At 39.4% G+C, this 26,244-nt stretch overlaps 1 protein-coding gene across 1 annotated transcript in view; it reads right to left on the bottom strand.

Annotated features, from left to right (window-relative positions):
- Window positions 1-1,338: 1,338 nt before the first annotated feature.
- The window catches only part of LOC134791778 (ubiquitin carboxyl-terminal hydrolase 7), a 46,397-nt gene continuing 21,491 nt past the window's right edge, over window positions 1,339-26,244 (bottom strand). The window contains exons 8-23 of the mRNA XM_063762933.1: window positions 21,104-21,278; window positions 20,034-20,226; window positions 19,018-19,171; window positions 18,216-18,352; window positions 12,417-12,513; window positions 11,830-12,066; window positions 11,033-11,306; window positions 10,659-10,750; window positions 8,291-8,448; window positions 7,717-7,824; window positions 7,058-7,220; window positions 6,666-6,787; window positions 6,094-6,229; window positions 2,696-2,854; window positions 2,298-2,391; window positions 1,339-1,786 (exon numbers count right to left, since the gene is read on the bottom strand). Coding sequence (XP_063619003.1) covers window positions 1,686-1,786; window positions 2,298-2,391; window positions 2,696-2,854; window positions 6,094-6,229; window positions 6,666-6,787; window positions 7,058-7,220; window positions 7,717-7,824; window positions 8,291-8,448; window positions 10,659-10,750; window positions 11,033-11,306; window positions 11,830-12,066; window positions 12,417-12,513; window positions 18,216-18,352; window positions 19,018-19,171; window positions 20,034-20,226; window positions 21,104-21,278 — 2,400 coding nt within the window. The 3' untranslated portion in view covers window positions 1,339-1,685. The remainder of the gene's footprint in view (window positions 1,787-2,297; window positions 2,392-2,695; window positions 2,855-6,093; window positions 6,230-6,665; window positions 6,788-7,057; window positions 7,221-7,716; window positions 7,825-8,290; window positions 8,449-10,658; window positions 10,751-11,032; window positions 11,307-11,829; window positions 12,067-12,416; window positions 12,514-18,215; window positions 18,353-19,017; window positions 19,172-20,033; window positions 20,227-21,103; window positions 21,279-26,244) is intronic.

The raw sequence follows: 26,244 nt of genomic DNA, 5'->3' as shown, positions 1-26,244 counted from the left end.
CTGTCTACGCTAAAATGACTCATTGCCTGACCGTTATAAGGTTATTTAGCTGCACAATAAAATGTTTCACAACGCTTACACGTCTAGTGAGAAATAAAAAGAGTATCCGCTTACCATCTGAAGCGCACTTCTCCTTTTGCATTATTTTCTAAATTTAAAGGTATGCAAAGTCGCTTTTTCTAGTGGAGACTAGATAGTATTGATGAATTAACAGTAGATGAATGCTCTTAGTAGACTTATTCAATAGTAATAAGGGGATGAAACATATACACATTAATGAATTTGACTTGAAGGGCTACCGCGAACATCGAAAATCGAAATCTCGTTATCTGCATATCTGTCACTTTTGCATATTTCAGCGATATAAAGACAAATAGACGAAAAAATTAAGGTCGCGATAGGCACTGATTTTAGGTCAGTTAGTCATTATGCACGCTTTAACTCTCGTGATGTCTGGCGTTTTATAACTAATTGAAGTCATTTGATTTTTGAATGGTTTAGTAATTTCTTTAAAACAAATTTACAACTGAGCCAGGAGCCCGTCATTTTAGTTTAGACTATTTCTACAACATAACTGTAACGATGGATATATTTTATAGAATGATTGGCCTACACAATGTTTCGAAAAGTAATTCGGCGAATCGTTCAACTATATAAAACAATGTTACGCACATCTGCTAGCAGGACTACTGATTCCAATTATTAAACAACAATGAATGTCACCTATGGTCCAAATATATATAAATACGTAATAAATAGCGCGGTACAGGTCGAACTGGTGTTTGTGGTCGAGTGAACGTAACTTACGTCGTCGCGGACTGTACCCAGCTGCTAGGCCGTACTGTCTACATTACCTTAGTAAACATCCTAGTATATATTTGACAACCTAATTCCAACAATTAACCAACTTTTTCACTATTTATTAAGTATGAAAGTGGCAATTAATCGGATAGTGTCAAGCACTCAAACATTTGAGGTACGTCCTCCTATTTTATAAATTTAACAGGGAGGCATCAACACAGATAACTGAACTAATTAAATAGGCATAGATAGAGAGTCGGTTATGAACGAAGAACGGCGTTATAAACACAGCATCATCAAAATGCGGCTTGATATCAATGTCGCGGTTTTAAATTGTCTAACGCCAACGGTCGACAATACTCCAACAATCATACGGCGCCGTGTCCGCTCTACCTATTGATGAGAGCACAATCTTAAGGGGCCCACTGATTACCAGTCCGCCGGACGGTATCGGCCTGTCAGTTAGAACAAAATTTTGACAGTTCCGAACAACTGACAGGCCGATACCGTCCGGCGGACTGTTAATCAGTGGGCCCCTTTATGCTTGATTTGTGTCGCTCATATATTAGTTCAGGAGCCTGTGATAGCGCCCGGCGCTAAGTTACATTCACTCGGAAAACGGTTACGTCTAGGGCCCATATAAATATGCGTTTTAAAATTACAAAATATGTACATACAATATGGTCTAATCTACTAATGTATAAAACATGGACTCCACCGCATTGCAAAAATATGGAAATTATATCGATCTGCTTCCAAACGTCATAAATAGATAACAGACAAAGTCGGTAACGAAAGTAAATCGTATTTACATAAGTATCGGGGCCCTAGCGCGGTCCCGGCGGCGGCGCGGGGAGGCGGGGGGGGTGGGGGGCGGCGCACGCTCAGTTGTAGATCTTGATGGCCTTCTCCAGGTAGTTGACGCGCGAGCGCTTCGGTGTCTTGTTGATGTGGTCCAGCCCCAGCCACGGCCGCCCCGTCGCATCTGGAAGCGACAGATCTTCTTACATTTTAGCACGCATTCCGGGACGGACTCGAGCGATGACCATCGACAATTTTGAATTTTGCAAACACATTTTCAGGAGAAGAGATCCGTTACGTTAAATTTTCATTTTGGAATGCCGGTATCGTCTTGGGTCGTCCCATTCGTTTTTCGTCACGTTCTTAAATTAGTCCTATTCTGCTTTCGTCACTCATTCTACATTGAAAGCCACCGACGATTGTGACGAATGTAGAATGAGTGACGAAAGCAGAATAGGACTAATTTAAGAACGTGACGAAAAACGAATGGGACGACCCAAGACGATACCGGAATGCCGTTCATACTTATTAACAGTGTCAAAGGCCAAACCGTGATACAGGAACGCAAGGTGCTGCCTAGCGGTCCTGTAGCACATTATGAGAGTATCGACTCGAACGGATCTATTCCCGTGAAAATGTCCGAACACCAATAGCATGCCAATGTAAAGTTTGTGACGGTAGGAGGAGGTACTTACTTGCGTTACTACTCGGCCTGAAGTCGAATATGTTTATTGTCGCTCCTTCACTTATGTAGTTAGGTCTGCCATTTGTCACTATAGCGAAATTGTACTGAAACAAAAAATCACACGTGTTAACATAACTAACTCAATTAATAATTACATAACACTAGCGACCCGCCCCGGCTTCGCGCGGGTTAACAAATTATACACCTAAACTTCCTCAAGAATCACTCTATTGATAGGTGAAAACCACATGAAAGTCCGTTCAGTAGTTTTTTAGTATATCGCGAACAAACACAAACAGACAGACGCGGTGGGGGACTTTGTTTTATAAGGTGTAGTGATTATCATTAAATCATCTGTCAAGATGTTAAAGACCTCATAATGATAATGATAATATTCAATGTTATTACCTTTTCCCACTCCTTGTTGGGTATGTCGAGCTTAGCCTGCAGCCGGTCTTTAACGGCCTGGAACGGCTCGAGGTGCTTCACGCGCGTGTAGAACGGGATACCGAACGTCGCGTACACCTGCTTGTGGAAGTGAGCGCACGGCACTAACGCCTCGTCCTCCTAAAACAACATTAACAAATTTAATACAAAACATCCTCCTTAAAATAAAATATCCTCCTAAGGCCCAAGTGTTCTTGAGTGGAGACCACGACTCGGCAAATGTAGTGTAGGACGCCGCTCCGACCAGGTGGGATGACGATCTGCGAAAGACTGCAGGCAGATGCTGGATGCGGCAAGCTGAAGACAGGGCGCTTTGGCGCTCTTTAGGGGAGGGCTATGTCCAGCAGTCAGCGAAATGCTATACATGGAAGTATTCTGTCCGCTCAATTATGACCCAACGCAAACTACCCCGCGATAGGCGGTACTTACAAACTGCTCGATTGGCAATCTCAGTACGACCGAGATGACAGTCAGTGACAAATGGCTAAATTGATTTATAAAAACAACGTTTTTTTGTAATTAAAAATATATTCATGTGTCGTGAAGTGGTGCAGAAGTTATTTTAGTTCATACCAAGGACAGTGGAATCACTTTTCACTTGTAGTAAACAGATAACTTCAGTAGAATTTGGAAGAAACATGACGATTTGTTTTCAATACTACCGTGCTAAGCTAAAACGTACCAACTGCATACGACTTTCATAAAAAACATACGACTTTTTAAATTGCGAGGATAATAGGGATGGTGTTATGCTAAATGAAGTAGACTATTTTACTTGTGTTTGGTTTAGGTATTTTCTATATAATTATAAATGTAGTAATAAATTCCTTCTTACAGATTTGTATTTTCCTTTTTTATTTCATGAGATGGAGCTATAAAAAAACTACCTAGTTATTTCAAATTAATAATCAAATTTGGTATTGTCATTTTACATTACTTTCCATTCAGATTCCCACAAGATGCTATTCGCAGAGAACTATGGAAAAAAGCTGTCCAATTAGAGAGACATGAAATTGAGTGGATGCCTGGCAAGATATCTAGAATATGTTCTATTCATGAGATATAACCCGTGAGATAATCATACCCGGTCTGCTATATGTAGATACATTTTTCCTATCATGCTTTCACTGAATTAATTTAACAAATACACACATTATCTAAAAAGTTGATCATTTGAATCCACCCTCTACTGTCACATATATGTAGGTTCTCTCTCAAGCCATTTCCGTCAGTAGAAAAGAGCGGCAAACATATTAACTCACATTATAGACGGGTCTAACGCGAATTATATTCAATTACCTTGATTTACCGACGTAAATCAGTTTCGTTTCGTATAATGTGAGTTAATATGTGTTCAAAACGCGGTTATAAGAGCGGCAAATTTAGAAAATGTACGCGCGCGAACGGCTGTGGTCCTATACAAAATTTTAATTTTGCACCTTTTTCTACTGACAAACTTGCTTGACCGGCTATATAAGTACATATAAAATATTCTGAACTGAAAGTGGGGATTTATTGTGACTCCGCCTGTTCAAATATTTTTGACCCGATTCGTGTACCCATGTAAATTTTGCAGACTGTATAGCCAGTCCGATTTCTAAGATCAAGTTCGCCATACATTTACTATGGCGTACTTGATCTTAGAAAAACGGACAGACTATACCTGAACGTGACTTCGCACTGCCATGCAGATTGATAATAAAATATACAAAATACTTATTATAGCGGAATACATTTATACAACAATGATAGATTTACTTATGTTGAGTTAGTCTGTCATGTCATAACAACATTTTAACTAGTTATCTTTTAATCTGCATTAAATTATTATACGTGAATTATTTGACTGGTTCTTCACTGTATGGCATAAACCTATCCCTGTCCAAGTCATATTCTAATCAAATATGAACCGCGAACTCTCAGCGGCCAGTACGTACAGCAAGAAGGTTATTAGCGGATTAATGTCGCTGATTGGTAGTTATTGACATTATATGCATTTCATCTACACTTAGCTATGTACCATTAGTGTAATAAAGATGACTATTATTTCGTTTACCAGCTTTGATTACAGGCTCTGTAAACGCGTCGTCTTATTTGAATATAGGCGTAATTGTGTATGTGTGCTAATTTGGCCCGAGAATTTGAACGGTAATGTTCCTAAAGGCGGTATCCATGGTTATATATGATCGCAGCCAGCAGTGGACTAATATAGCCTGATGATGATGAAGGCCCAAGGTCCTACCTATAGTACCTCTTCAGTTCGGTGTCATTTAAAGCCTATTAGATTGGAACAGAGTCGCTTTTTCTTTGTTACGTTCAATTTTCCAACAACGCAAAATCAACTCTATTTTCTACTTTATAGGTTCAAATTTCAGTGGCAAATATTGGATTTGTCATTTGTATGGCCCAGGCATAGGCCTTAGTAGGATATTACTAAACAAAAATACTGACATGTGGGATTCAATATAATGTACAAAAATCAATAAGAGCTTCAGAACATTTCACATCAGTTGATAATACGTCGTGAATCATGATTATTGTGGCGATAGATAATGATGGTAGAAGCACAGAATAAATAATAGTCTAGGTACAGAATACTCACTCTCTAACAAAACGCGTCTGTTACGATCAGGGCAGGTATGGCCGCTAGGTGGCGACAGCGCCACGCGCGGCTTATGGCTAGCCACCAAAATTGGTGTGGAACGGATGTACTTTTAGCTACCTGTAGCAAAGGACCGCTAACGCGGAGTGAGCCACGCCTGGTAGAAGTAACAGTCCATATAACCGTAAAAGCTTCTTTCTGCCATCGCTCTACCGACAAAATTTCCATCTTCACCACTTAGATAGTTGGCAGTCCTCAACTCCAGAAACTTCTTGCCTGAGACAGCTAAACTGTGGAATAACTGCCGCCAGCAGTAATTCCGGACCGATACGACCTTCATTCCTTCTGCTTTCTGCTTTCGTCACTACCTTCTGCTTTCGTCACTCATTCTACATTCGTCACAATCGTCGGTGGCTTTCAATGTAGAATGAGTGACGAAAGCAGAATAGGACTAATTTAAGAACATGACGAAAACCGAATGGGACGACCCAAGACGATACCCTTCAAAGCTTCAATCAACGAGCGTACTCCCATCTAAAGGCCGGCAACGCACATACAATCCGTCTGGGTGTCCATGGGCGACGATAATCGCTTACCATCAGGCGCTTCGTCTGCTCGTTTGCCTCCTATATCCAAAAAAAATCGCCAAAAAAGTATGATGGGATTTAAACGCTCGAATTATGACATGACCCATACCAACTGCACATATACTGCACTCACAAATCAAGTTAAGATACAGTAAGTAAACACAACTGACCTGTAGATTCAACTCGTCCTGAGGTATCTCCTCTATTCTGTAGAGTCTGGGCGGCGCTATGGTGACCTGGTCGAGCGTCAGCTCGGGGTCGGGCCCAGGCAACACTTTGTGACACGACACCTCAACGATCCGTAATCTGCCGACAAATATTATCATGAATCTGGGTTACGGGTAAGTGTATTGATACCGTAAGTATGTGCAACAACCACGCAAATCGAGAGTGTGACAAGGCCTCAAGGGTTCCCCCACATAATTATGTCGACGCGGAATCGGCAAAATCCGACAGGAAAAAGCTTTATGTCTGCGCAATAAGAGCGAAAAAGTTGTTGTTCGGCTCGGCACGCATCGGCTAGCTAGACGGCTTTTTCGCTCTTATTGCGCGGACATAAAGCTTTTTCCTATCGGATTTTGCCGAATGCACGTCGATATATCTGGGGAGACCCTAAGTTATATTATATAACAGAAATAAGACTTTTATTAACCAAGTACCTAAGTATATTTTGGAAGAGGGTTTAGGGCTATAAAACTAAACTAAACACTCAATCCAGAAAAATAATATTAAAGACACTTACCGGCCCGACCCGTCGGGAGACATTTCAACAACTTTAGCCGCTTCTTCTAATATGTCTGCTACTTTGCCGCCTTTGTTTGGATATAAAATTAATTCTTTATCTTCTTTATAATTAGGACCAACCTGCAATGAAATATAAAGTAAGTTTTTTTAGTTACGAGCTTATGAGGAACAAGTTAATCCCCATTCTTACCAATAGGAACTAATAAAATAACTCAATAGGAACCATATTTGTATAACTTAAATCCGATGCGACAAAACAGTCATCGAAAAAAAAACTAGCTTCTATTTTCCCATCACAACACAACAAACATGTCGCGCGAGTGACTAAGAACAAGTGAGTCTAAACCGTAAAATTATTCAATGATAGCTTCTATTTTTTTACACACTTACCCATAAACATTTGAACTGTTTCTTATTGTCCAATTCGTTAACTTTAATAGATAAAATCTGGTAGAACAATTTCTTAGGGCACTTTGGTTTACAGTACACTAGCAGGTCCTTCAGTATGCCGTCGTAGGAGTACCGCAGCGGCAGACCGGGCGTATCCTTGTAACTGCAACAGTCAACAACAATGATGTTAAACAATACATTTAAATGAACAAATAAAGAAACAACTCGGCAGATCTACTTGGGTCTTAGTTATTTTTACTTTGGGCTGCCGGATATGTGGATTTCCCTAGATTAGTTTTAGTATAAACCCCGTCTAAGGGTGGTATTCCACCTGTCCAATATATATTTGATCAAATTTGTATTTGCGTCTCACATTTTGCTTAATGAGACGCAATGCACATCTGATCAAATATTGGACGGTCTAGCCCAAATCTCTGTTAACCCTTTACCCTGCGTCGATAAAAAAGGCGATGGCACACTATGGCACACTAAGTATAAGTGATACAAGTATTAGTTTATTACAAAAATTTAAAGTGTAAAATGGTCTACAATAACTAAATAAGACTATGTTAAATTGAGCGTTAACCGAAGTCTGATTTCGTATGACGGGAAATAGGTTAAAACCACCTAGTTAAATACATTTACTGGATTTTACTTACTTCTGACACTTGAAGAACTGTATTAAGTAAGGGTCGACGTTGAGCCGTTGGCCGACTGCTCTCGCCATCTGCTCATAACGCATTTGCATAGACAACTCCATTGTGAATCTGCAAATGTTTATCTCATTAGTCATAATTACAATAAAACATTGCTAACGGTTATTTCAAAGGCAGTTTTTATGTGGGTCTATACCATGTAACACTGTCAATTAAATACTATTCCAAAAAAAAACTAAAATAGTAACTGATGTACCATTCACGTGCAGATAAAACACAAAACAAATTGAAGAACTTCAAGCACTCTGCATTACCGATTCGGCGTGTCAACCCTTCCACTTCCTTAAAAGTTTTTCGTAAAAAGTTTTTGTTCTACCTTTTTTATGTGATTGGAACAAAGGAATGTAGTATGCCTTTCAGAAGGGAAAATCGAGATATGCTAGCTTAATGAAATTAATGTCTACTTGCGGTAATAACATCTGTTAACATTAACAATTAAATGTAATCAACTCGCACGATCGTATAAAGTTATGGGACATTTTTGAAAATATTGTTTTGTATTTTGATTTTGACTCACCCCGGATCATTGGGTAGCGTCTTATCCACAAACTGCACCTCGACCTTGTAGAAGATGTACTTGAAGTAGTCCTGGCAGGTAGGCAGCTCGAGCTCCTCGTGCCGATGGTCGGCTCGCTCGAACACGATGATGTCGCCATCCATCAGTTCGTCCAAAGCCTGGCCGCGTGCACACGACTCAACCCGAGCGAGGGCCGCCTTGAGGCCGCCGCACGGGTCGGACACGGTTTAGGGCATGCAATATTACGCGACTACTAGTTAGATTAGGAACGATTTTAGGGGTTTAAGTCATATTATGTTAAAAGATACGGTCGCTTGGATACGCAATAAATCATGGTAAAAGTCTGATGGAAACTACTCTCTAAAACGAAGTAATTAATTAATCCCTTTTTGCAAGTTTTTGTTAAGTTTGCGTACGACTCGCATCTTCAAATTGGAACAAAATCTAAAGCTAGTGCTTTTTAAGCTGTTAGTTAATGTTTGCAAGGTGTTTATGATGTGAAAATTGCATGCCCTATATAAATGATATTTAATGCAGATTCGTTTTAAGTTTGCTTTTCAATTGAATGGCATATTATAAGCATTTTGAAGTTTCATTAAATGTTAGGAAATAACTGTATAACATTGGTATACAACGAATCTGCACGTATTTTCAAAACAATAAATATGTAAGATTAGGATAAAGTATTCTGTTAATGGCACATAAAATGCACATTTTTGACGGGGTTTTCGCTTTCGCAGTTTGTAACAAATGTGCCGATAACGCGCCATTATCAAAATCATTATCCGAAGTGGCAGTAATGGTAATAGCTCTATAAGATAATATAGTGAGAGGCAACCTAGTTACTAACCGAAACATCAAACATCAATATTTTTTAGTTTATTTTTCTTTCCTAGCAGCAAAGCAATAGGAAATAGAACGTAAAAGCCGCTTTTCCGCTAATGTTAATGTTAATTAAGTCAAATAAAGAAATCAAAGCTCCTGTCACTTTAAATGTGTAAAAGACTTCTAGATCTATGACTATCTTACAATTCAATGGTGCTAGATTGCAGAGAAATAGAAGATTCAGGTGTAAGCAAAGAATCACTGATTGTTCAGATGTGTTAGTCTACGACAAATTCTTAGAATTTGACAGCTAATTATGGCGCTGTACGGCTCTGAACATTATGCAGTAATAAACACTTGTTGGTAAAAGTTAAGAGCCCATCAACGTGCACCCTAGCGCCACTGCTAAATAATCGTGATTATTTAAATTTAACGACAGGTATTTAAAAGAGGGGGCCGCTACGTACTGTATTGTGTATTTAAGTACCTTTTGAATACATCAAACTAGTTTTTATGTTGCTGGATTCGTCAATCTATGCGTCCAAAGTTAAAACGGCCGTTTTGGTTTTGAGTTCCTAGATCGACGAATCCAGCAACATAAAAACTAGTTTGATGTATTCAAAAGGTACTTAAATACACAATACAGTACATAGCGGCCCCCTTTTTTAAATACCTGTCGTTAAATTTAAATAATCTCGATTATTTAGCAGTGGCGCTAGAGTGCACATTGATGGGCTCTTAACGTTTGACAAAGTTGCCACAAAACATACGGCGCTATCTTATTCAGCTGCCAAATTTGGTGGCACAAATATTTCTTAGACTTCACACATCTTACACCATCAATAGATATTTGACTGAATGCAATTTTATTTTAGCAAAATTCATTTTGTTGCTAACGGTAGATGACAGCTACAAAGCTATGGTTATGTTTATTGTCTATGGTGTAAAAATAATTGTAATGACACGTACCATACCTGTGCCGGCCATACATGTTAACTACAAAGCAATCAATCGTCCAAGTACCATAGAATGTCTACTACACATCACAGAGTGGGCTTGAGAACTTGAAATCATACTGCTCTTAACAAATGGTAACCATTGACATCCTACTGACGAAAATATTTGTCTCGTACAACATATTTACAATTACATCGTAACCGCAAATATAAGTTACATCAACAGCATTTGACCAAGGAGTACATAATTGTATAAGTACAGAAGATTTTATCGTGAATAATAATTCTGTTCAAAATTACTAGTACTCGAGAACGAAATGGCGGTATCCCAACGTCTGTAGTGCACCATAATGCGTACGTCCATACCCGCGTATGGAAAACCACTATCAGATTTGAGACTCTTATATGGCGAGTTATGTTATGATTTCATTATCAGGCAAAGATTTTCGTGGCAACTAAAGGCTGCATAATGGCCAGATGGATCGATGTAACTTATAAAAGTGGTAGGACATCGATTTTCCAATACTAAGGTATACAACAAGTTGTTCATAAACATGTAGAAACGGGGGTAGACTAATTAATAATACCTTTTCTAGAGGATCGTTGTAATTGTTGATCTTCTCCACGAAGTCGGGTTTGATTTCCTCGTACAGTACTAGGGGAGTATCAGCTGGGAAACCTATGAATAAAAAAACATATATTAAGAATATGACTGGAGTCAGAAATCATTTTAGCGAAGTAATAGTTATTATATGAGTACGTAATAAAATATTGTTTAGTTCAAAGGTATTCAAATTAATCTCTTTAACCACGGGCGCAATCTAGCGTCCGAAAGTCCGAGGTAGCGTCCAACACTTATGTGTTTCAACCATAATAATTATGTAACTTGTAAAGTAATAACAATAACCGCGTAAGTGTTTAAGGATCTCAGCCTTTACTTAGAAACTTATATAATACTCACCAGCGCGTTTATTGAGTATCGGTATGAGATCGGGCAGCTTGCTCGCAATCGGCAAATAGTGGTGTCCGCAATAATGGATCCTCTTCTGCTTCGGATCATAGAACTTGAAGAACAGCACCACATCGTTGTCCTTGTCGAACGTGGGCAGGGTGCTGAGGCCGGAGTCCGGGGGCAGCATCTCGAGGAAGATGTTCCAGGGGTTGGTGTTCTCTGACACGTCTGCTACGGTCTTGTGTTGATCGTTGATTATGTCTAGGCAGGTTGGTCTGCAAGTCTGTTAGAATAAATCATGTTTGAAAAAGTATAATGTGGAAATATTTTCAATCGTTCAGTGTCTGTATGAGACATAAGTTATTTACTCTAAGAGCTCGAGAGACATTAGACCCAAAGATCAATGTTATTTATAATTTATAATATATCTAATTTTCTACTGAAAGTACTGAATTCGCCAACCTTTTATTTTCTATTAAATTTGCCTAAATAACAACACATACAACACCAGTCATACTTAGATGTGTTTTTAACTGTAACAGAGTATATACTGTAAGTAAGTAGGTTCAAAATTCGAAAACATTACCTAACCGCACAAGGCGTAGAAACCGCTCCAACTCATAAACAAAAATCTCTTTCAGTCCATTAACTGTTGTTGTGCATAGTGCGACTTAACTTTTAGTCATATTTTTGCATTTTTTCGAGAACGATTTTTACTGCCCTATACAACACAGCCGAGGTCTGAACCCACGATTTGGCCACCACATACATATGAGCGGCTAATAATGAAAATGCACATTTCTAACCTGATTAGAGCGCGCACTGAACGGCCACGGGCGGAGATGCTTCTGCGGATAACGGAAGTTCTCAGCCAGCATCTCCATGAGCTCAGCGACGGTGGCCTGCTTGCGCACGCGGAAGGCGCGGTAATGCGCACGCTCCGGGTCGTACAGGTCGTTGCCCTGGTGCCCGTCGAAGTCGTCCTCCAGCACCGCGTTCACCGTCATGTACAGATGCGCCTCGTTGCGCTCCTTCCGACGGATCTGAAAGGGAGGATTTTTAGTTTTGATGCTGTGTGTGACTTGTGAGTGAGAACGCTGGCGATTTACGGCGTTATTCATAAATTTCAGTAAAATTTAACAAGCAATTGATAATCGTTTGTCCGTGTCCGTCATTTTGACACGTACTTATGTTTATTAGAAAGAGACAGAGGTTTGCTAAACAATATGGATGTTAGGGTAGGCCTTGATACACACGGCCAGCCAAGGGCAAAAGAGAGAAAGCTCTATCGTATCCTTAAATATATGACGTGTCGCCAAGTCGCCATATATGTGACTATGAGTGTAATTGAACTTATGGTGCTATAATTAAAATAATAAGCATGTGTACTTACAGTTTCAATTCGTTTCTCCTCTGCCAGTCTCTCGCTAAGCTCAGATGGAATATCTGGTTGAGTTACTTCTTGCAACACTGTTTTTAATTGAGAATCCCTGCAAAAAAATAAAAGATGTTAGCAGCTACGTGAAGGTGAGAGTCAGGATCGCGGGTGTACCTAAATAAAAATAAACAAAAAGCATACCATATTTTAGTACCTAATTTGTACTATTTGGTACCTCCTTTAAAAAAATTAGTACCTCACGGTATTAAAAGTTATTACCAAAAAACATTACACCCGCCATTCTGACAGTCAGAATGGCGGGTGTATTTTATTACGCAATGATCCCGCGATTATTGATAAATTCTATAAAAGCCAAATTTTAGTACCTTTTTAGTACTTTCATATTCAATTATAAATTGAGCCATTTTATTTGTGGTTTCCGAGTTTTACTCATTTTACACTTTACATTGCTATTACAATTTTGCAGGCGCTGTAATTTTCCACCGTATCGATTTCGTTTTTAAGAAACGCTACGCTACAACTATTGTTATTACGCCAGGATTTAGTACCTTTTACGTTTAATTTGTTACCTTTTCACGATTAATCTGTTAAGTTCAATTAACTATGAAAATTACGTCTTACAAATGGCCAGGCGCCATGTCATAGAATTCTTCATATGAAAAAATTCTGCTCTTCATTGTGCTTGTAATTGTGTACCTAATACCTACTTTTAAGTATATGGTGATTAATGAAATAAAACCCGCAAATTATGTCTGTTTGTCGGTATATGACTTCTCGTCCCGTTGATGTCCTTTTTAGGGTTCCGTACCAAAAAAGTACAAAAGGAACCCTCATGGTGCGACTCTGTCCGTCTGTCCGTCCGTATGTCACATCGCTAAATATATCGAGAACTACGGAAGCTATCGATTTAAAATTTGGAATGATTATTTGTTTATGAATTTTTAATAATTATGGAAAATGCCCAATATAAAGAGGGGGCAAAATTTACAAGTCTATAGTTACTAGGTCGAGTAGGATATCATTTGAAAGCGCTCGAATTGAACATTACAAAACATTTCTTTTTCACACTGAAAAATAAATTTATATTTGAAGGAAAAATGTGAAAAACAAAACTATTAAGGTCAATGTGGCCAAATCCGTCAGAGGAGTAAATCCGTCCAACAACATTTGCGACTATTCTAACAACAGTATACACTTGCTGACTCGATCGCTAAAGCAGAGAGCATATTTAATACCAGTAGTCAAAAACAGATCACAACAGTAGTCAGAAACAGCGCTCAGTCGCCAGTAAATGAAAAAAAATAACGCTATTAAAGTTCAGGTGCGCTCCGAACTTGATATCGAGCTAAGTGTGCTGCTCTGTTTTGTGAAGTTGGGATGAGACGATGTAAGTTAGGCCTTAATAATGGCTTATTTAGAATTTTAGACGATGCGAGAACTTGCATGCGAGTTTCATTACACTGCGGTTTTTGATCGGTCGGTTGAATTGGACGTAACCAACAGTCCGCAATGTAACTAAAATGCATGCGAGTTCGCGCGCAGTCTAAATCAGCCCTTAGTAAGGTATGTTGGGGTAATACCGGACGGATTTGGGACTAATTGGGAGACCTCGCGAAATATTTTTTTTTCTCGAGCTCAGTACGTGTCAGCTTCTAGAAATATGGTGCAAATCGTTAAATAATAACCGAAGGTTAAGCCTGAATATTGGCAACCTTCAATGTTTAACGGTTTCAGTTTTATTCGAGTGTAAAGATGAGACATATTTTTATTCGAGGGTAACGATGAATTTGTCATCCCGGGAGAACATCGGATGGCGAAAAAAAACCTGTTCTAATGCTCAGATAACAAGGTATCTAAAACAGTATATCCGATGTTTAACCTCCTCCAACGTATATGAATTTCAGCCACGAATAGCTGGAAACTTAAAAGTTCTCATCAAATGTTTAAAACTTTGCATTTTTGCATCCGATCTTGACCCATATACGAAAATTTGGTAAATCTGTGGCTCTCAAAGTGTGATATGTCAATAGAAACAATTTCCTAAGTAATACATTCATACATATATAGCGACGTACACTGCTAATATCTCTTCCTTTTGAATTACCGTCCTCGAATAAAAATAAAGGAACGAAATAATTACGATAAAAACAGAGTTCTTGCAGTCATAAAAAAACAAAGTTTGACAATCACTGCTGAATTTTAAATGGGTAAAGGTCGGATTGTTGCTATCCGATCTTTACCTGCAAGGGTAAAGATCGGAAATCGGTCTACAGCAGTCCTAGGTCTGTTTTGATTGGATTAATTTAAAGATAAACCTTCAAAACGAAATTGGACATCAACTGAATCACAAAAACAACCACAGTTTTATCACAATACTCGACATAAATTACAGGGCGAAGATCGGATGGCCAGAAAAATGACCAAAATTACCTTGCTCCCTTTAAAGGCGCGTAGAACATATCCGATATCACTGAGCGGCGGAGGGACACTGGTGTCCGAAGCGCAATGAAATAGCGTCTTGCACATTGTTGTCAAAATTAAGAAATAAAGCCTACTTTGGCGGAAATGAATTTCCTACGTTCTTCCCCCGCATCCGATATTACCCCAACATACCTTATGTTTATTATTGTTCGATATGCATGTTTATCGGTCTTTTTATCCATTTTACATTATAATCTCTTGGTGAGAAACCATGGGTGGTTAAAATTTGTGTTTACAAAACTATCGAGCGGACAAATCCGTCAATTACGAAACGGGAAAAATCGTCATGTGCCGGAATTTCCCTATTTCATATATTGCCAACCTTTTTTGATTTGACTCACTTAGGTAAGTATAACTCATGTCATACTCATGCAGTGATGCGAGATTTTTACTGAATTGTCAAATTTCTCATATAAATTCGTGGTAGCTTTCGTACATCAATCTAAGATATCTGTGCTGTATTATTTAAAATTAAAAAGTAGATTTCATTTTTAAACTTTTTTTAAAGGTTTAATTTAAAAATAGGACGGATTTGCCCCAAGAATATATTTGGGAATAAAATCTAAATTTAACCTTAAATTGAGTTCACTAAGGTTTAGTTTCGATTAAGGGTATAGTGGTATTTATGTTCACTTGGCGTACCTACATGTTTGTAATACGTCACGATACAAGAAAAATCGTTGGTTGACAGAAATGCCCCAAACCCTAGGGAAAATCCGTCAACTGACATGTCTTTAAAAAAAACATATTTAAATAACCAGCAGTACTAGGAGTTTAATATGAGTACCTTTATATAAATAAATAATTAATATTGGGGACATCTTACACAGATCAACCTAGCCCCAAACTAAGCAAAGCTTGTACTATGGGTGCTAGGCGACGATATACATACTTATATAGATAAATACATACTTATATACATAGAAAACACCCATGACTCAGGATCAAATATTAGTGTTCATCACACAAATAAATGCCCTTACTGGGATTCGAACCCAGGACCATCGGCTTCGCAGGCAGGGTCACTACCCACTAGGCCAGACTGGTCGTCTATATCTCATAGGTTAAATAAATGCTTAATCTATTACAGTGATAAGGTTTATTAAAAAGTTAATATCATCATAGTTATGACCGGCCAAAGTGAACTTAAACTATGACGGAAATGCCCTCATTGACCTTAAATCCCCCCCCCCCCTAAGTATCCCCGAAAAACCAACATACATACAGTGAGTATTTTAGTTACTAAACGTGTCTGAACACCAAAAATTTAGTCGAGAAGACTAGTAAGAGTGGTGGAGTGAGGCCACGGGGAGGCTCACTCGCCAGAAAAAATAGAACAAAATGGATCCATTCGACTAATTTACTGACTAATCTACTCGACTAAATTGTTGGTGTTCAGACACGTAATACTCGCAACTCGCCAATCGACTAATTTACTGACTAATCTACTCGACTAAATTGTTGGTGTTCAGACACGTAATACTCGCAACTCGCCACTCGACTATGTAGTCCGAACTAGGCTAGACATTGATACTCAAGGCGGTTTGTGTACAAGTGGCTTAACTGCGAAACGCAAAAATCGAAACTTCGTTATCTGCCTCTCTATCGATCGAATATGCAAGAGTGATAGAGAGGCAGAAACCGAACTTTTGATTTTCGTGTTTCGCGGTAGGCCCTGTGTTGGTGCTAGTGACGCCCTCTACGCAGAGTTTTGCGTAATATTCCCTGTGGGGTCGCTTTCCGTGCCATATTTATACTCAGACACAGCGACCTTGTCAGAAGAAAAACTGTACCAAGACGATAGAAAAAAAACATCATGTAATAGTTAAATGAAATAATTGCTTGTATTTCTAAAAGGTATGTATTTCAATCGTATGTCTTCTTAGCAAAATCAACGGGATCCCACAAAGAAGTATATTTTTCACACTAATATACCGACAAACAGACATAATTTGCGGGTTTTATTTGATTAATCAGTAATCACGATATACTTAAGAGTAGGTAATGCCGCCAGCATCCTTGGTACAATGCCTCAAGGGCCTATTTTAGATTTAAGCTAGTTATTAATTTCGTTTAGTAGTACCACTGTATATATTTTATATGTAAAAAGAGTAGGTATAGGTACACGGTACGCGGAATTTTTTCATAGGAAGAATTCTTTGACATCGCGCCTGGCCATTTGTAAGAGGTAATTTTCATAGTTAATTGAACTTAACAGATTAAACGTGAAAAGGTAACAAATTAAACGTAAAAGGTACTAAATCCTGGCGTAATAACAATAGTTGTAGCGTAGCGTTTTTTCTTAAAAACGAAATCGATACGGTGAATAATCGAAGCGCCTGTAAAATTGTAATAGCAATGTAAAGTGTAAAATGAGTAAAACTCGGAAACCACAAATAATGTGGCTCAATTTATAAATGAATATGAAAGTACTAAAAAGGTACTAAAATTTGTCTTTTATAGAATTTATCAATAATCGCGGGATCATTGCGTAATAAAATACACCCGCCATTCTGACTGTCAGAATGGCGGGTGTAATGTTTTTTGGTGATAACTTTTAATACCGTGAGGTACTAATTTTTTTAAAGGAGGTACCAAATAGTACAAATTAGGTACTAAAATATGGTATGCTTTTTGTTTATTTTTATCTAGGTACACCCGCCATCCTGACTCTCACACGTGAAGCTATTGAGATAACAAAACATCGTAATTTTAATTAAACGGGGTAGACAAAGAAATTGCAGCTACCCGTTAAAGTTTAATTTCTTTGTCTACCCCGAACATTTTTATAAACTAATTTCGGGTAGTTTAGTGGTGTTTTATTAATATCTCCGTTGACATTTGTTGGGACGTCAGTCTTTCCGTGACCACAGCTGGTGCAACTCAGCTGAAACGTCGGAATTAAAGGTAAAAACAATGAAATTATATCGCGGTAGACCCGTTTGTGTAATTAAATATGTGTACAAAACGCGAGAGTTTAAAGTGTTATATCGTAATTTTAATCAGAACTTGTTGAAAACTAGTGGTGACCATTTTTATAATATCCGCACTTACAAAGGTGCGTCCAGATCTGCCAAACACGCTACGAATGAGCCTGTGTACGAAACTTTTTCTAACTGCTCGCATGCATTACTTAGTACGCTGTGTATCCTGGCGTATCTAAGGGTATTCCACCTGTCCATGTCATTACGTCTCACTTTCTCATTTAACCAAAATGTGAGAAGCAATACACAGTGGACAAAGAAATTGGAGAGGTGGAATACCACCCTTAACAACACTAGTAAAACAAAAGAGTTAGAAATTGAGTCTTACCTAATATAAACCAACATGTAGGCGTTGGTGCAATGGCGCACGGTGAGGGCCATGTCCTCGTCGTGGCCTCCGTAGTTGTACTCAATGGCTTCCTGCTTCGTGCAGCGAGATACCACGTCGTCGTCGAACTTGCACCACTGCACATAACGTTTTCTTTTTTTTAGAAATTTAAATCAGGCAACAAGGCCCATATTGCAAATACCTTACAGACTAAAATACATATGAATTTAATTATGATTAACTCTAATAAACACCATTCCTGCAGTTATAAGAAATACGTTAAACGTTTTTTCGGCGTCACTAAGTTTCTTTTGGGCTAACTTTATTACTGAAAATGAATATCGAATTACTACAATCTACAGATTCGAGTTTGTACTGAACAAACCGTAGAAAATTTCGAGTATGTGTATAAGTGTAATATCTGCAAAGCCTTTGAAAGACAAAGGTCACTAAAAAAAGCAAACATAAGATACCAGCCCAGTTTGAGGTGCTAATAAAATTTAGACCTTATCACTACGAACATAAAGTTTAGATGTGTTAAAGTGTAACTTATTACCCTGCATAGTATGACGTATATTAGCCGAGCGTCTTCTACTGCTAGGCTCGTCGAATTCTAACCTTACCACATTTGACACAAGGTTCAGTTAGCATATGCCACCATCATTAGGGTTCATGAAGACACGTACGGGCCTTTGAGATTGTTGCCTGCTTGCACAAGCTTGCAGCGTGTATACAACCCGCATCTCGAGTGCCTATCGACTTCAAACCTTACCGCTATTGACATAAGGTTCAGTTGACGTACCTTGCCGTCCCCCTTAGGGTTGATGAAGACGACGTAGTGCCCGCCGTGGTTGTCGCCAGAGTGCACGAGCACGGCGTGCAGCGTGTAGTCGGCCGGCGTCTCGGGCTTCTCCTGCAGGTACGCGTCCAGGTTGATGTGCTCGTAGAATTCGAACCTTATTACAATGGGGAAAAGGTTTAGGTTTACAAATATATATTTAGAAAAAAAGGCATTGTTATCAAGTTTAAATTGAATGTCAGCATTAAACAAGGGTTATTATACAAAAAACTCTGTGGTATGTCAACTAGTAAAACTGATACGCTGTTATTCTTTTCAATAGGGGATATTACTGCAATGTTCTGCCGCCAGAGTGCAGCACTACCGACTCAGTAAATTCATAGACTAACTTATACATACTGTGCCTTAAACTGTTATTTGACAAGTTTTCACAGACAATAAAATATGACATTGATGCATCAAGTTTCATCAATTAGTTATCTGCCTCTTTATCGCTCGAATATGCAAGAGTGATAGAGAGATTAGATAACGAAATTTCGATTTTCTTGTTTCGCGGTAGGCCATGTGATTGACGTGACGTGTGATGTGTCAATGTGGTTTGTTTACTGTATGTGCCACAAAGGTGCCACCTACGCAGAGCTTTGCCTAATATTCCCTATTTGGATTTGGTTAACCTGATCTGGATCCCAGTAGATATCTATTTGAAAACACACAATTTAATTAAATTTATTCATTTATGAACTAAGTTACCAATACCACAGACGTGTAATATTAAAGGGCTTGGCGGGTTTTAAGTACTTGCCTGTCATTTCTTGTACATTGTTTTGGATTATTTTCTTTCTGATCTTCACTTGTTTGGCTCCCACGGACACGATATCGGATCGACAAAGATAATCAAATTTTAACTCTGAATATAAACGATAAGCTCGCCTTTGTACTTTCTAATGTATAACTTGTTACCTATCCTTGTTTCGTACAGTTTTTATTACTTACTTAAAACCATGTTAAGGGACTCTCACCTATCGTTAAACTTGACGGAGCTATCCGTGATGGGGTCGTACTGGAACCGCATGAGATGCAGATGCAGCACGGGGGGGAAGGAGGCGAAAATCACCCCCTTCTCCGCCTCCTGCAGCCCGTGCTCGCCCGCGTCGTACTTGTTGTCTCCGTCCAGCATCTCCGTGCTGATGTAGTCTTTGAACGACTCGTCGACTGCAATCAAGTACACTATTCAGCAGCTGAAGTTGCTAAGTGGTATTTCACCTGTCCAATGTGTATTTTGTCTTACATTTTGCTTAATGAGAGAGTGAGACCAAGAAATTTGACAGGTGGAATACCATCCTAAGCGGCTGAGGTGTGTGAAATAACCATAACAGAACTTTATTATTAATATTAAGACTTTGACCGCCAAAGATGTCAACTGTCGCGAGCTGCTACAGCGTAATATTAACCTTCGTGCATGCCCAAAAAGGTTGACGATGATACGCCGCGCGCGATAGGCGTGGCGTTCAAAAGGTTAACAGAATAAGAGTGTGTGCTAAGAAATTTGAACATCTCATCCGCTCAGCTACTTCTGCTGCAGACTGTATAACACACTTTTAAGAGTTTTAAGTGCGCCTATTTGGACTACATACTAAAATATTGCCGCGAACATCTAAATGTGATATTCGCCTACCCTGTTACAACAGGATGATATATAATCTATCGTGTCTATCCCTGTTGCAACAGCATGATAGATAGAGAGAGATATTGGAGTAATAAACAAAGAGAAACACTACTTTAGATTTTCAAGGTTTGTGCGGTCGCCATTTGTTTCAAGTTTTACGGTTGTATACAATCCTGGAGTTGTAGCATGGTCGCGTTTATCACATCACCATGGTTTTGTCATGGTGACAGCACCATGCCTGTCACGTTCTAACATGTATGTAAGTGCGAAAGTGACGCATGATACGACAGGTGATAAAAACACGACCATTTTACCGCCGCTGAAGTATTTAATTCCCGAAAATACCCACACTAGAAGCAAGACCCATCAACGTAAAGTATAAAACAAAATAATTCGGTATTCAAGTATTTGTTAGTGACTTACTGTTCTTCTTCCCCTTTATATTCAGTTGTATGTCGTAGAACGTCTCGACGCGCGTGCTCGACACGTTCACGTTCTTGCACTTGATGTACGACGTCATCTTGCCCTCGAACAGGCGGGGCACCGTGCCCTCCACGCACGTGCCCTTCATTTTGCTCTCCAATTTGTCGAGTAGAACCTAAATTTAAGAATATGTATCAAAAGTGGTTTCTAACAAAGAGTAGGAAGAAGGAAATCATGTCATTTTGAGTCACTGCTTGGTTAGTTCAAAATGGCTGCCATTTAACTAATCACCAGATTTAGTAAAATTTAATACCAAAAAAATATATTTTACCACCCTAAAATAATGAATGATCACCAAAATTATACCACCATTTTAATGTGAAATGATTAGCAATTTTATTATATTTTACTATCCTTTTAAAGGAAATGACACCAAACTAACCATTATTAACCCAAAAATAGTAAATGATTACCAAATTTCAAACCCCATTTGAATGTGAAATGATAACCAAATTTTTACATCTTGCTATCCTATTAAAGAAAATGACACCAAAATAATCATTGTAAACCCAAAAATAATAAATGACCACCAAAATTAGAATTCCATTTTAATTAAAAATTAAAAATTAAAATTCATTTATTTCAAGTATCTGTGACTCATAAATACATAATTAAAATACAGGCATTATCATTTATCATTAAACAAACACTAAACACATACTTAATATTATAATTTACAACATTACAGCAACCGTGGTAAGCACATTGACAACCATCATCTATTTCTCAATGTGTTTACCACAGTGCTGCTGGGCGTATGAAGTCCGCAGCAAAATGTGATATACGGACAATACTTGTCCGCAATCATTTCTAGGACGCTGTTGGAGCTGGCGCGCACGCGTCGCACCAGGAACGCGGCTCGCAGGCGCATGGTAGCTTTAAAACACGACACATGCGCCTCCGCAAACATCCCTGACGCGCTGCAATATCGCGGCAGCCCCATCAGCGCCCTAAACGCGTTATTATACTGTACTTGTAGGGCCTTATACGATTTCAAGGTGAACTTTCGCCATAGACTGCAGGTGTAAAATGTTGTGCAAAAAGCTCTGAACAAAGTCACTTTACTTTCCTTTGAGCATCGAGCAAATCTGCGTGCAATCATATTAGCTCTGATCGATAAGGCCCTACGTTCCCGTTCTATGTCAGCATCGTCTTTGAGGTCGGTAGTAACTATATGACCTAGATATTTGTACTGGTATACCCTTTCTAGGGCAACCGTGTTGAGTCTGATAGGTGGTATTACAGATGGTATTTTAGACTCGACCCCAAAGACCATGTACTGACTTTTGATTGTGTTATATTTGAGTCCGTGCGTGTGTGCGTAATCTTCACACACTTTAAGCAACCTTCTGATGCCACAGACTGACGCACTCAACAGCACCATGTCATCGGCATAGCTCAAGTTGTTCACATTAACCCCGTCTATGTGACAGCCCACATGCATGCTGCTGAGCGCGACAATCAGCTCGTTTATATATAGGTTGAAGAGTGATGGTGAGCTCAACCCCCCCTGCCTCACCCCACATTCCAACCTATATGTCTCAGACAAAGTACCTGCCCATCTCACGTTGTTGATCTGGTTTCCATACCAATATCTAAATATACCTATGAGATCGGGAGCTAAGTTAATTTCCTCTAGTTTCTTCCAAAGTATATCGTAGGAAACCAGATCAAACGCTTTTGATAAATCAAGGTAACAAGCATAAACTGGCGTATTCCTGTCAACATAATACGCGGCGGTGTGCTTAAGGCACAGGATCGCACTTTCAGTTGACAGCCCGGGCCTAAACCCGAACTGGTTGTCATGCAACGAAAGGTTCTTATTCAACTGTGCATTAAGCACACCGTCCAGTACCTTTGCCATAACAGTAGCGAGCGATATCGGCCTATAATTAGTTTTACTAGTTAAGTCTCCTGTCTTGTTTTTCACCACTGGTATGACAACGGTCTTTATCAAGTCCAATGGCAGGTAGGAATGGGATATACATAGAGAATAAAACATTGAAAGTACACGTGAAATATGACAGCCAGCATAACGTAGATGCTCCACACTGAGGCCATCATGACCAGGCGACTTACCACCAGACATAGATTTAATGGATTTGGCTACCTCTAAGGCCGATATCCTTGTCACCTGTCTATTCATAATGGCCCCAGTGCCCGCCCCTCTTTCACATGAAGGTGCTATGCTAGGTTTCACAGTAAATTGGTCTCTGAAGATATTAGCAATAGCTCTATGATCCGTTACTCCCTCCACGCTCGCCGGCGGGCCAGACCTAACATTTATCTTGCTAGTTGATTTCCAAAAAGCCTTAAAATCTTTTTTCGAGTGTTGTGATGCTATTATGTCCATTTGTATTTGATTTTGATGATCTTGACACCATTTTAGTCGGGACTTAAATATACGTCGACTTTCACACATGTTATTATATTCAGTGCCTACTATAGGTTTGCCACTACACACCCACACAAGAAATGCTTGCCTCGCCCGCCAATGAGCATCCTTCACGTGCCTATTCCAACCCACTATACGATTTTTGTTCTTTTTCTTAATTCCCACATTTCCCTTACTAACTATGGCAGACTGGCTGAGCGCAGATACAATGTCCCTATACATGTTATTTAAAATTGTTTTATGAGAGGGGTCACTACAGCATTTATCGCCACAATCTATAAAATCGGAAGGAAAATGGATATTTCTTAACCTGTTATCGCATTCTTGTGTGTATATAGCAATCTGCTCCTTTGTTCTATCCCCCCTATAATGTAAATTTATAACCAAATTTTTAAATCTTGCTATCCTATTAAAGCAAATGACTCCAAAATAATCATTGTAAACCCAAAAATAGTAAATGACCACCAAAATTGTAACCACATTTTAATTAAAAATGTGCAAATATTTAATATATCGTTATCCTAATAAATTAATTAATCCACTTCGTCACCTTTTTGTAGTAGCATTTTATTTCTGTAAGGGTCGCAGTTCAAACCTTTTTTTTTTTTTAAGAGGGGATATGCTTTACGCATAGCACCCGGCGCGGGGACGGGCCGGGATGGTTATGTGGGACTCCCTGTTGTGGGCTAATGAGACCCCAGGTTTACCCAGTAAAACCCCTCTGTTGCCGCCTCGCTGCTATATGGAGAGGTCCCAGGAACGCCGAAGTACTCTTCCGCAACCTCGCCAGCGGCCGTCCGGACTCGGACCCGACTCTAGGGGAAATCACCCCTTCACCTCAGTGGGCGCGTTGATTACACATCGCGCCCGCCCACGCAGGGACCTTTGTGTGGGCGACAGACGTCCCCGAGCCTGCCGCCCACAAGTGCCCTTATGGGGGTAACCGGCGGTCGTATGCCAACCGCCGCCGCCCCACGCGCTTGCGGCGCATTGGCTGAGAGGCCGGATCTTCCTCTCTGCTACGCTCCGCTGCCTCCTTCTGCACCATCACGTCCTCGCAGAAGGAGGCCACCGCCTTCCATCGACTCTCCCCACCAAGCATGGCTTTTACCACCGCTGGCAAGGACGAGTCTCTCCCCACTACGGCCACGAGTGCGGCCCTCTCATCAGCCCACGCTGGGCAAATGGCTAGCGTGTGTAGCGCCGTGTCTTCGGCATTGCCGCAGTCGTGGCTCGCAGTTCAAACCTAACCTAACCCACTTTTCTAGTAGCATTTCTTTTCTGCAAGGGTCGCAGTTCAAACCTAACCTAACCCACTTTTCTAGTAGCATTTCTTTTCTGTAAGGGTCGCAGTTCAAATCTAACCCAACCCATTTTTCTAGTAGCATTTGGTTTCTGTAAGGGTCGCAATTCAAACCTAACCTAACCCACTTTTCTGATAGCAGTTTGTTTCTGTAAGAGTCGCAGTTCAAACCTAACCTAACCCACTTTTCTAGTAGCATTTCGTTTCTGTATGGGTCGCAGTTGAAACCTAACCTAACCCACTTTTCTAGTAGCATTTCGGTTCTGTGAGGATTGCAGTTCTAACCTAACCTAACCCACTTTTATAGTAGCATTTCGTTTCTGTAAAGGTCGCAGTTCAAACCTAACCTAACCTACTTTTTTAGTACCATTTCGTTTCTGTAACGGTCGCAGTGCTAACCTAACCTAACCCACTTAACTGATAGCAGTTTAACTTACTTTTCTAGTAGCATAACGAAATGCCACTAGAAAAGTAGGTTAGGTTAGGTGGGTATTTGGTGCGGGGTACGGGGGGTTGAGCGGGAGAGGCTAATAATTTTGGCATCAGTTTACTTTATTTGGTAGTATGTATACATTTTTTGGTAATCATAGTGGTTTATTTAGATGAAAATATCCCATTAATTTGGTCCTCAAGATTTGGTGATCATTCATGATTTTTGGTGATCATTCAATAATTTTGGTATTTGAATGCAATTTGAAATCCAGTCGTAATTAAAACGGTGGTACTTTTGTATTTTTAGGCCTTATTTTTTTGGTGTTCAGTAATTTTTTTTGGTAAGCATGATTTTTTTATTTAGGGTACCAAAGTATTTTTTGGTGGTCATTATATTTGTAGCCGTTCAAAATACCTATCTAATATTTTCTTGAACATGTTTTCAGAAGTATTTTTTCTGATATTACTCCAAACAATGACTTGCCGATAAGCTTTTATTTATGTTACTAAATAATGTATGCTTTTGTCACATGCCACACACTGCACGTAAGAAAATATTGCACCTATTTTGTGTTTTGTTGTAGAGTCAGTCTAACCTAATTTCATCTACATCTGTCACTATAAACGTATTTCATAGAATTTTCCACACTTTGCCATCATGAACATCAAATGCCAAACTGTAGTGTATAATGGGTTGGCTTAAGGCGAGGTATGCCCGAGGAAAATTTTCAGATTCTGTCAAATTACCCCATTTCACACACAAGCACACTTCACGCACACTACCTCACTTTACTGGGACAGGTCAGTGACCCATCCTGTTTTTTTTTAAGATGCAAATGAGAGTATTTTAAATTTCGTGTTAACCACTAGCCTCCTTTGAGGAAGAGAAACTCTAAAAAAGTTCCATTGAAAGAAGGAAGAGAAACAATATATTTTATCTTACTCTCCTTG

This window comes from Cydia splendana, chromosome 6 (genome assembly GCF_910591565.1).
Source record: "Cydia splendana chromosome 6, ilCydSple1.2, whole genome shotgun sequence".
Classification (NCBI taxonomy): domain Eukaryota; kingdom Metazoa; phylum Arthropoda; class Insecta; order Lepidoptera; family Tortricidae; genus Cydia; species Cydia splendana.
This window is presented reverse-complemented; position numbering and strand designations above follow the sequence as displayed.